General features: G+C 44.9%; 1 protein-coding gene across 1 annotated transcript in view; it reads left to right on the forward strand.

Annotated features, from left to right (window-relative positions):
• ZBTB46 (zinc finger and BTB domain containing 46) overlaps nt 1-12,840 on the forward strand; it is a 402,659-nt gene that overhangs the window by 371,373 nt on the left and 18,446 nt on the right. The window contains exon 5 of the mRNA XM_069650876.1: nt 3,632-3,807. Within this exon, the coding sequence (XP_069506977.1) occupies nt 3,632-3,807 (176 nt within the window). The remainder of the gene's footprint in view (nt 1-3,631; nt 3,808-12,840) is intronic.

Raw genomic sequence — 12,840 nt, forward strand, 5'->3', positions numbered from 1 at the left:
GCAGCACTTCACTTGGGCATATTGAGTAAATCCATACCAGACCAGAAGAGAAGAGACCTAACAAAAGGAATTCAAAGGAAGAATGGCTGATGGGAAGGCCAAGCAAGGAAAAAGACTTTAATGAGGATAATTGTTGTTTGGGGAAAAAACAAGAAATAAAAGCCATTCCTCTATAATTCGCTGACTCGGGTATTTGTGAAACCACAGTCCCACACTCGTATATTAGGCCTTCCCTTGGCCACTCACTTCGGTCTTCCACCTCTGCCCCCACAACATCCTTCAGGTAAGCTCTTGTCCTTTTGATTAAGCCAGCAAACAAAATCCTATTTAGTCCACCATCAATCCCCAATCCTTCATTCTTGCATGCCAGAGTTATGCAGAAACTATCGCACTGTCAAAGGTTGTTGGGTAGTTTAAGGATGTTTTGTTTCACAGAGATACTGATTTGGGTAGTGTGAGCTCTTTTAAAAAACTGAGCAGACTTTTAAGCCATTGGATGCATCATTGTGGTAGATGGATTATGGGCGGGGTATGTTTCTGTCCCCTGCTTTTGCCTATGTAGTGCTGCTGCCTGTTAATAATGTTAAAATACAAAGGCTGGCAGAGGTGAAAGTATTGGCGTATGCGGATGACCTGACGGTGGTTTGAACAAATCCGGATGGGGGAGGGGCTCTACTAAGAAATATACAGGAAGTGGGGGAATTGTCTGGTTACAAGGTAAATTGGGGAAAAACAATGGTTTTCCCGCTTATATTGAACCCACTAAATAGGAGATTATTGAATAGGAATTGTCAGTGGGCTGATGTTTCGGTGAAATATTTAGGTATGCATCTAGTGTGTGACATTAGGAGAATGGTGGAATACAATGTGGACAAGCTGAAGGAAGTACTGATAAAGTATATACGGAGGTGGGCTAGATTGACTTTGAGTATATGGGCTAAGGTTAATGCCATAAAAATGATGTTCCTGCCAACGGTCTTATATTATATTCAGTCTTTTCCTCTGAAGTTTACTAAGAAGCTACGTAAGAGTATTGACAGGCTTTTTATGGACTTATTGTGGGGAAAGGGCAATAGGCCGAGACCTCCTCGTTTTATTATGATACGTGGAGTCAAGGATGGGGGATTTGGCAATCCAGTGTTGGAGAATTATTATAAGGGATTCTTACTAAAAAAGGCTTCTTATTATTTTAGGGAAAGAAGGGGCTTGGATCCTTATTGGCTTTTGATGGAGAGGGAGAAATTGCATCTGTTTTCCCTAGATTGTCTTTATTCTTATGGGAGGCTACCTAATTCTGGGTCAAGATTGAAAACCTTGGTGGCCTCGAAATCTGCTTTGGTTTTGTGGATTCAAGGGTGTGGACAGTCGTTCTTTTATGATTTGGCATCTTTTTGGCTAAATCCGGGTTTGCAGATTTAGAATAAAATGGTTAATTGGAGGGCTTGGGTGAAAGGGGGCATTTTGAAGATAGATGATGTGTGGAGGGAGGGCAGGATGGTTTCATTTGAGGATTTAGTTAATCGCTATGGATTGTGTAACAGGGAGATGGAGATAGGCTTTTGGAACAATTATTGGCAGAGAGACTACAGATGTTGAGTGGATCATTGAGTTGTAGACCTCAAATTTGTGAATTATTTACTACTCCTCCAGGTTCGGTCTCTACGTATATAACATTGATGCCTCTACAGGAATGTATGCAGAGTTCTTGGGATAGATTACGAATGGAGTGGGTGTCAAAATTGGGAACTGAGCTGTCTGAGGAATTGTGGGATTACCTTTGGAAGGTGATGGTGAGAGCCAAGGTAGATCTGAACCGGAGATATAATCATCAACGAATTTTAGCATGTATTTATTGGACATCTGTGAGGATGAATGGGAGGGGATTAATGGATACAGACTTGTGTCGGGATATATCAGCTCAAGAGGGACTTATCTGCATATGCTTTTGGTGTGTGGTAGAGTTAGATTTTTGGAAGGGTGTTTTGGATCGGCTTGATTTGGTGGCAGATATATAATTTCCTCGAACTTTTGTGTCTGTCATCTTCCTCTCATTTGATAGTAGAAGTGAGGAAATATTGGATTCATCGGACCGGATTGATAGGGCTTTACTAATGGAGGTAAAACAAATAATGACGGTGTGGAAATCTAGAACAAAATACGAATTATGAGAACTGGTTATCGGACATGCGTACACTTTCATGGTATGAGAAGACTCAGGCTTCTAGGCGTTTTCGGGAGGCTGATTATGAGGAAATGTGTTGATCGTTTAATTTGCTTGGATAACGTGTAGGATTTGTTCTTTAGGTGTAACATATTTAGGGGTTTAGGTGGGGGGTGTTTGTCTTGTCCTGTCTGGTGTTGTATTTTGTTGTTTTTTTAATGTAGGACATGGGGTGGGAATTTTATGGCAATTATGAGTTGATTCTTGTATGTATTTTGGAGAAGTGATATGTCTGGAATTGCTTATACCTTGTTCTCACTGGTATGCTTTTCAATTGTAACTTTTGGAAAAATTATTAAATAAAGTTGAAAAAAAAACAAAGGCTGGCAGCTCTCCCAGGTTGGAGATTGAACGGGCTGTCCCTGCTGCACGCCTTGCCCCATCCTTGGCCATAGCCATTGCCTGGTTTGCCCACCCTTAGAAACAGCCCTGGTACCTGAGCACAATCAACACCTCCTCATAAGTCACGAACCATATGCCACACATGTATACCAAGTCTTCACTCAGTCAGAGGTGTGCTAGGGCTATGGCTGTGTCAAGGGCCAGGCGCTAAAGAAATACCAGTAAGCAAATCATTCAGCCTATACTGATTTTACATTCGCAACAAAAAAAATGCTAGATGTCATTTTCAAACGTGGAGAACATTTTCGAAATGCTGCTAGATTTGGTACATTTTCGGATTTCACCTCCATGGCACTTGGTTTCATTTATCCTGGAAGTCGAATCACTTTCTATTTTCTGCTATTGGGTGCTCGGAACGGAACACCACTGTTCGAGTGACGCACAGCGCACACATTCTTAAATAAAGCAGACCGCCCTCTGGTGGCTCATTTTCAGCCAGGGGGTGCAATATTGATACAAATTATCGACATAGCCATTTTTAATTCATTTGGTGTACATGCCGAAAAATTGCCAGTGTTTGCCGCAATGTTTTTTCAGTGCAAAGCACATCAGCGTTGCCATATCCTGGGGTGCTTTATAACAAGTCATTAATCGTCCTCATTGAGCCCCCTGTTGAGCAGGGGGTGCGTACATTTCTGTGAATTTGCTGCATGGAAGGAGAATTAAGTTGTTTTCTGAATGGCCTTTCCGAGAGCAAGGTCTTGTGCGAAGAGAGGTGGAGTCCTGGGACGCCAAGGAAGATTGCGTCCAAGACCTCCTATGAGCGTATCCAGGGCCGGCCTTAGCAGCCGCAGCACCCTGCGCGTCAAAATAAAAATGTGTTTCCTGTCAAGGGCGACCCTAGTCATGCATGGAGGTGAGAGTGGGGGGTAGTACCGGGCTTTACTTCGCAGTTGGAGGCAAAGGCACCCTTTCTTCAGAGCTGTGTATGTGACTGCAGTCGATGTGGTTGTTTGTACGTGTATTGTGGCAATAGCAGTGACCTTTCTTTCCGCTCTTGTTTTCCAGTCAACGAGTTCACGGTTATCCGGAAGAAGTTCAGGTGCCCGTACTGCAGCTTCTCCGCCATGCACCAGTGCATCCTGAAGAGGCACATGCGCTCCCACACAGGCGAGAGGCCGTACCCCTGCGAGATCTGCGGCAAAAAGTTCACCCGGCGCGAGCACATGAAGCGGCACACCCTGGTAAGACATCAGTGGATCTTCTCTGGAAAGCAAGTGCGCATGCGTTAAGGGGCGGAGCGAGCGAGGAAGGTGAGGTGTTGCCTGGGTTGAGCTTCAAGACATTGGTAGGTGTCGTGGTTAGAGCCGTCATGCATGTTCCATGACCATCCTACGTCATTGCTGCTGCATCAGTGTGAGACAATGATAAGATATCTCCCCACCCCCAGCTCCCAAAGTGTGTCCTAAACTAGCACTAGAAACGAGGCATGTGTTGGCATGCTGCCAGATTCCACTTAGTCTTTCAAATAAGAGGCAAATATCATGCAATGGATGAGTGGATATGACGAGTGGGCGGTGAAACTGTTGCATACATGAGAACCATGAGTGTGCAATATAACAGAGCGATTGTGCATGCTCTCTCCCCTGCCACAGTAGTGCCACATGCACACTGCTTTTCCTTTGCTATTCTAAGTCTACAAAGGAGTGACCTTTGGGAGTTCAGGAGAATGAGGAGCACAAATTTGCAATAGCAACATGTGTATTGTGAGACTTCTACTCTCGCATGCAGAGGGCACCAGGGTGAGTAGGCACGTGAGGACCGAAACTGGCTGTACAACACAGTGCCATTTTTTAAATACCTAAATTGTGTGCCTATATACCTTCAATATACAATTGGTGCACCCAAGATTTAGGCAGGGTTGTTAGGACTTTCCTATTACCTGGGATACAATTAGAACAACATACTAAAGGGAAAGACCTATACCAAGTGAATAAACCAACAGACCATCTCCATACAACACAATCCTGAAAAAATTGACTAGTTCCGCAATTGTCAGAAATAATATCAAAAATACTTTAATATGACAAATATACAACATTAAAATAATGCGGCAAAAAATAGTCATATGTCGGCCAAGATGAACAATGAAGCAGGTGTTCATGGGACAGACATACACTTGTATAGAAATATATCAATCTGCGATTAAAAATAGCCCGACATGTTTCCGTCCTTCAGATTTAACACAAATACTGGAAATTCCAAAGGGACTGAAAGGTAAGGGACAGCATACGTTCTTTACGATTCAATAGAAGTGCCATAAACGTCCTAGGGTAAAAACAAAAAGGAGATAAATTGTCTTGGGTTCAGTAACTACTAAATTCTTCATTCTAAATTATTCTTAGACTTGGAGATTACCCCATTATACAACATGTATGTAAAGGAACCTGGTAAATACTCCATAGCGCAAGTCAGCTGATCTGAATTCATTAACAATCTTCACTTCAGTGTGGACGTTTTCGACCATTGCCTAATAATTGTGGCTGTTTTGCAACCCAAAAACATAATACAGGGCTTGTTTTGATACGTTTTCATCTGAATAAAATTCTCATTGGATGGAAAAAGCCATAAGAATGTTACTTCTTGCGGAGTCTTGCACGAACAAGCTTGTCCGTAGAGTGGTAAAAGTAAGTATGGAGATACTAACCCTCTTCTTGATATGGCCCACAAATTGGCTCTGAAAGTGGAAAACATGCCGCAAGTTAATCGGTACAGGAGGCGTGTGGAAGGCTTACTAAAAATGCACTTCTGTGGATTTTGTTTAAAAAAACCATTAAGGTGTGGTATTTTTTCAACTTGACTGCCAAAGGGGTGTGAAGACATGAATTCAGATCAGCTGACTTGCACTATGGAGTATTTGCCAAGGTCCTTTACATATATGTTGTAGAATGGGGTAATCTCCAAGTCTAAGAATAATTTATAATGAAGAATTTAGTAGTTACTGAACCTAAGACAATATATTTCTTTTTCTTTTTAGTCTAGGACTTTTATGGCACTTCTATTGAATCTTAAAGAACATACGCTGTCCCTTACCTCTCAGAACCTGAGCAATGTCCTGTATTTGTTACAATTGAAGGACAGTAAAAAGTTGGGCTACCTTTAATCACAGATTGAGGTCTCTCTGTCTCTCTGACTATTTGTTCTAGGAAAAGTGCCTTTTTGGTGTTATGCTGCACTATATTTGTCACATTAAAGTATTTTTGATATTCTTTGACAATTCAAGATAAAAAATATATTACAACCATGAATTAAGTTAGAATTTTTTTTCCAATCGGCGAATTACTTTTTCCATTTCAAACTATCCATTTTTAAAATTTAGATCATCAGACAACTTTTAAAAGGACCATTCACCCCCGCTGACCTCGGCGCAACATGATGAAGCAGTATGGCTGTCACTAGAACAATTCATATTTGTGCAGAACACTCACATTTTTTAATTCTATATGCTTCAAAGCAAGAAATCAGTCAGTAGATTCCGAACTTTCAAGTTTCACGTGGTATTTTCTTTGCTGTTTGAAATTTAGGAAAAAAAAGTCCCAGAATTCCAAGCAAAAACAGACCTGAATGGACTTCTGGCGCATGGCCACTGAAAACTTGAGGGCTCTGTAGATTCAGGAGCACATGTCATTGAACATCAAACTGCTGAAGAAGTGCTTGCCCTGTTCACTTTGAAGCAGGGATCTGAGACCTAAGGAGATTCACAAGAGTATAGTATAGTGTTACTCATTGGGAAGCAGACCATCCAATGCCACAAAATTGCTTGCCGAGACTGCCTAATTCTTTCCACATCTCTTAAAATTGCACAGTAGGTTATGAAACTACTGTAGGAATGAGTGTGGTGTCCTGTTCATGCCTTGCGCTCTTAATCCCATCCCTGCAGGTCAGGTGGCTTACAGTACATAGCTGACCATTTTGCAGAAAGGACCCGTTGTTGCCATGTCGACGAGACGGCCAAGCCTATAGCAGCTTCATTAGTGTTCTTTACTGTATGCAACAGTATCTTGTTATCCATGTCCCTGGCTTTGAGGACGAGGCCCCTTGCTGGTCCCTTGAGAAGACAAGCGTGAGCGGGCAGGGTGCTGCTGTTGGCGCCGTGCTCGCCTGTAGGTAGTTGTACAGATTTCTGTTTGATAGGTTTTAATGACCCCAAGGATTTGTCTGCTTAGTGAGATCCGTTTCCCCTTACACTGACTGTTCCAAGGGATGTGTCAGGGGCTAAAAACATCAGACTAATGAGAGAATGTGCTCAGGTCTCATTACCTTCCCTGTCTTTCTCCACCAAATAATTGCTTCTTGCTGCTATTTGACGGTGCAGTCTGCTGCTCTGGAGGAGGGGGGAACCAGGGAGTTTGTAGCCTGTGATTCACATTGAACCCTCTATGCAGCACGTTCTTGCACCATCTGCAGACTGTGGAACCAGTGCGGCGGCGTTCATTTGCAACAGTTAACATTTCCTCCACTAAGAGGATGCAGACGATGGCCCATGGGTTCATTGGTCGTCAAGTCTACTGTTGCAGAGGGCAGTCGCCTTCTGCTGTCTGGCTCAGCTGGTTGCAAACAGGACATGTTGGCAACCAGCGGAGTTGCAAACAGGACATGTCCAAGAAGAGGGTGATGGTTACAGGGGTGAGCCCTTTCAGTTCAGAACACTGCTGGGTTTGACTGCAAGTCAGCGTCTGTAGGTCATAGGATCGACAACTAAAGGATCGAATGGTCAAAGGGTCGACACCAAAGGACTGCAAAGAAAAGGATCGAATGTTTTGTTTTTTAAAAAAAAAATTTGGGAGGGTTCCCCCAATCCCTGTTTTTTGTGGTAAAAAACACATTTTTTTTCCATAAATGAACCCCCCCCCCCCAAAATGTAATTAAAAAAAAAATTCGATCCTTTTGTTTTCGGTCCTTTGGTGTCGATCCTTTGACCATTCGACCTTTTGTAGTCGACCCTTTGACCGGACACCCAAGTCAGCCATTCAATTTCGAGTGCCACTTAATACATCCGACTCGTGTAGACCCGGCTTCTTCCTCGGACGTGCATGGGACCCCTGGAAAGGGAGGCTAACTGGGCGAACCCACATAAGGGAGGGGACTGACATCTAGGGTCACTACTAAGATGCCAATCCCCCTAATGTTCCCCATGCACATAAACGGGGATGTTTGCATTCCTGCTGCAGCAGGGACACCGACCCCAGGGTCCCATTTGGATAAGTCAGTTAAAGGCCACCTTCTCTATGTAACATCAGTACGTTCCCAACGACCTAGCTTGAAGGTCGATGTGGAGTAGGGGCAACACGGAGAAAGATGATGGTATCCGGGAGTCCAGATAATTAGCAGAAAATAGCACTATTATTATCATGTATTGTCCAAGGAAGTGACTGACCCAAGAGCTGCAGAAATGTATCTAAGGGTTTGTTCATTTAGGGTGTAAAGTCCTCCTTGCCTAGATTGATTGATTGATTATTTATTATGTTTCAAAGAGCAAGTGGGGAACAGATTTTTTATTTTCTTCCCATTTCATTCTTTGATCACAGCATATTTTTTGCCTTTTCGCCCAGAAGTTCGCCCTCCCCAACACATTCTCGCGAGGCTTTCCTGTAGCCAATTCCTGCCATGCTTGTACAGGCATTTCTCGGTTTAGAAGACATTGTAGACTTGATGGGTGAGTCATGAACTGTAAAGACTAGGTCTGCCAAAGCCTTTACGGCCTGCCACATGCCGATTTCTGGCTTGTTTTTATCCCAGCACAGAGATATCAGCAGCCCGGGCCTCTCCATTCTTGCAGGCCTCTGCCTACTGTCTTAGGGCATTACAGGTTCCCACGACTGTACCCCGGGGGTTGACTTAAGGAGTGTTCAGACCGTTGGCTTTGACGTGACACTAGCACATTCGCTGGAGCAAGAAAAGAGGCAAATGCCCCCCCTCCCCTCCTCCCACAATACCCCCTCGCTCCCGAGGCCTATTCGGAAAAGTCCTGGTGGGTCATTCCAGCACTGGCTAGAACTATCCGCAGCTACTTGCAATGAGGTCTCGTCCTCTCCTTAGGTGCCCCCTCGGCAGTGCCCCTGCACCCATGGCGCTGGGGTTGTCTTTGCATAGCTTGCTTGGACCCGGCAGTCCAGCACTCAGAGGGTGTGCGCGCTGGCTGCCATACCGTCACCATGAAAGCTGTGGTTCTAAACAATGACCGTTTCCTTTTGGCGACCTACATTTACTTGCTGAAGTTGGCCGACTTAATGAGGCCTTGTTCTTCCTCGGGTATAAAATAATACATCCTGTTTACGCAGAATCGCAAAGCGAGTTTCCCTCTCCACTGCCCTGCGAAGAATACTTGTAAAGTAACCTTAAACTCCCATCACGGTGATTATGCAGTAAAATAGATGTTTACTCAAATGTGGCAGCTGAAGCATGCGAGAGATTTCAGCTCAACTGTGTGTTTCCCAAGTGCTTCCGGCGCCCCCTCTGCTTTCCCCCTTATTCCCTCTGCAAAGTCTGCTCGCCCAGGGTCTCCCTACTACCCTGCCGCCTCTGCCCACCCTCACCACCCGCGTTTTTAAAATACAAGGTACTTTATGGGCATGACCAGCTGGACAAACATTGCCAAAGTGAATAGATGACTTTCTTTTCTGTAGTGATCATTTCAGTTTCTGCACTTGCTCTCTGGCCCTACCAGCATCCCTCTTTCCCGTACCCTCTGCGTGGCCTCCCCAGGCCCACCAACTACCACCTCCCTCCTTTTGACTACATAAGCCCCCATATTGGATGCCTGTTATGAGGGGCGGAGGCTAGCTCTGTTTCCCTGCCTAGGTGTGTTTTAGTCGTTGTGTAGTGATAGTGATAGCCACTTAATGGGCAATTTGTGCCAATATTTGTATCCGTATTTTGAAATATGCATTTTGAGAAGACCGTAGACCAGCGTTTACTGGCTTGCAGCTCCTGGCTGGGGTGAGGGCACCTCATCATGTCGGCCACCCTTTTGTGCAAGTGGCAGCCGGAGGTCTGCACGGTTTGCACCCTTGCCATTTCGCCTTGCTTTTCTTTGCGGATGCACTGGGGCCCGTTTGTGATGAGGTCATAATTGGTGTTAAATGTTTTTAGTATACTGCAGACAATTAAGGCTCTTTATACAACACATAATGACATAAAAGAACATAGAAGGGACAATTTCACAATATTGCAATTACACTTTTAATTCCGTAGCACTAAAAGTCTAACATATCCTTAATAAAATAAGATCCTATTTAATCTGTGTGCAAAATCTTAAGCCTTTCCTGCAGCCTTTGCCCCTTTATGGGCAGGGATGAGCACGTCCTCTGGCAGATGCCTGCCTGCAGCGCAGATGCCGTTGTCATTTCTTAGCTTGCCAAAAGGGGGTGTTTCTGCTCAAGACGGGCAATTAGCCCAAATCACTTAAACTAGAATGATGAAGGGGGCTTATGTTATCCGTTGCCATAGTTCCAAAGCCATCCCCCCACCCCTTGTTCCATTCCCGCAGTTCGCTGTGCAAGAGATTGCCCGGCCAGCCATCTGGTCCTGCGAATGCATGCTCCTTCGGAAGCCCTAACATTATCCTCTACGGAGGTTAGTTCTTCGGTGCTCTGCGGGAACAGCCAAGCATCCAGCCTGCTCGCACCCCCAGTACTAAGACCTGCCCGGACACCTGAAACAGAAATGCAGACCCACCTGAAAAAAACAAAGAAACTCAGCCTCCCTGTAGATTGATGAAGTCATGAAAACGTGCGTTAGGAGGAGAAGCTAAAGACTGGTAACAGAGCGCCTGCCGTCACATCTTTAAACATTGTTCCAGGAGTCCCGGGCTCAGAAGGCAGTGCAGCAGGGCCATCATGCCTTACATTGGAGAGCCACAACCATGGCTTTCCCCCTCCCCCCATCAAGGGGAAGATTTGTGCTATGGAGGGAGTTGTTTCCAGTCACCTGGCAGCAAAATCAAGTGAGAAAAATACAAGTACCAGAATCCTCAGAGCTAATTAACTTGTCACACCTGAAACAGAAATGCAGACCCGCCTGAAAAAAACAAAGAAACTCAGCCTCCCTGAAGATTGATGAAGTCATGAAAATGTGTGTTAGGAGGAGAAGCTAAAGACTGGTAACAGAGCGCCTGCCTTCACATCTTCAAACATTCTTTTCATCTACACATCCCTTCGGCCAAGAGAATCCAGGAACTGAGTAGCGCGTTGTGCGGTTTAGACCGCAAGAAAGTATACATCGTGGTGCAGTGGTTCAAACGCACAGTAGCAATGCGCTCTCGCCACATTCCCCAGGCTCTCCTTTTCACATTGATGCCGGTTTCCCTGCTTCTTGAACAGAAAGGGCTGCTGGTTTAAAATTCAGAGACGGGTTAATTAACCCTGCCACCCCGCACACACCCTTACATGTTTGTTTTATTTGCCCCATCCTCAATTCTCTAGCAGATCTTATTGACAATGGAGGTTTCCTGAAAATCTGAAGAAAGCCTAATGAGTGAGCACCTGTTTCAGCTTTTTAAAACGTTTGTGTTGCCATTCAGAATTAGGGAAAGTTGGCAACCATTCTCACCTGGGGACTGTGACGATTCACTAGATGTCGTCCCTTTCCCATTAGGCCAGGGAGGTGAGGCTGCTACACTAAAATCCCTGTTGGGGTGTTATAATGCGGGAGGATCTCATGGGGAGGCACTCCCTCCTCCGGTGATGAGGATGAACATCTGGGGTACAGCTCTTATAACACCCCTTCCCCCCCCATACTATAGCCCCTCCTTCCACTGCTCACCTTTTTGTAGACAGTAGTCCGTAGACCTATGTACTGGTATACCGCAGAGTTCCTCAAGGTTCTTGAAAGTACTGAGATGAAGAACAGGAACCTAGGTAATGCAAGAACTGGGAAGAGTTGGCCGCACAGAACAATGTAGATGGAACCCCGTGAAAGAGATGAAGGACTTGTACAATGGGCCGAGACACTTCATAAAGATTGACAATGGACTAAACACTTGGTCTCAGGCAGCCGCAGAAGACTGCAGGCGTGCGGCGCACTAGGCGCGGGAGATTCAAAACCTGCGTGGTTGTGCTTGGCAGGAAAGTGGGCCAGTTAAAAGAAGAGAAGTCAGATAGTGGACCCTCCTTAAACCTAGAATTGTAGGTGTGAAGCCAAAGGAAAAGCAAGACCAGGGGAAGGGAGTCAATCCCCCTGGTTGTAAAGTACTGATAAGATACCAGGAGAAGGGAGACATTCTCCTGGCTGATCCGGAAGAATCAAAGTATTGTTTGGAACATTAGCATCAAGGGAAGGGAGTCATTCCCCCGACAACGTGTGGAGACACGAGACTGTTCTAAGATTTGGGAATTGTTTGGATAAAGCTGGAACCCTAACCCAGGAGAAGGGAGTCATTTTCCTGGGACAGGAACAGTACTACCTTATTCTTTAGTTTCTAGCGTAAGGGACCTAAGTAAGGTTTATTTTCTTGACATAGAACGGTGGACACTTTTGAGCTGACAGACAACCTGACAGTCACCTTGGCTCTTTGATTGAGCCAGGGAAACCCATCCTAGGAATAAAGATAGTTAGGTTTTCATTTTCTTTCCTATTCAATAAGCCTTTAGTCCCAAACATGCAACCTTTGTGTCAGCCTCCTTCTGCACACCTTACAGGACATTAGTCATCCCATAACCTTCTAGATTACCTAGTGATAACATTAACCAACTCAAACCTTGGACAGAAAAATGCTTGTGAATATTATATTGTTCGTCATGGAAAGCAGCTAAAATTGCACGTACTTGGTTCTCACATGGAGTATGGTGCTTCCCTGGTGAGACCTGCACACTTCACCACGCTGATCCTTTTCTTTGAGGACCAGTCCCCCTCCAACCCCCACCCCCTCAACACCCCCACTCGGACTTGGGTTGCAGCGTTCCAATATTTCTTAGGTCTGGTAGAATGCAGCACACTTGTAGTGGTTAAAGACTCATGTGGAAGGTGTAGGAAAGAGGTCATGTTGATAAAAGTAATGACTGGTACTGGTAGTAGCACACAGTTATGTTGACAAATGGCCAAAGTCACATTACTGTTTTCTTCTTCTAAACAATACTTTATTTTCGTTGTCTTGCGCTGTGACTTCTATAGTGCAGCTACAATGCCAAAATGAGATGTTCTCCAGCATGGGGTCTGGCATGGATTCACATGGTCATGAATATTCCCCGTCGTCAGGCTGGGAATCCTCGGTAAAGAAA

This window comes from Ambystoma mexicanum, chromosome 3p, assembly GCF_040938575.1.
Source record: "Ambystoma mexicanum isolate Mex_15411 chromosome 3p, UKY_AmexF1_1, whole genome shotgun sequence".
In the NCBI taxonomy this organism is placed as follows: Eukaryota; Metazoa; Chordata; class Amphibia; order Caudata; family Ambystomatidae; genus Ambystoma; species Ambystoma mexicanum.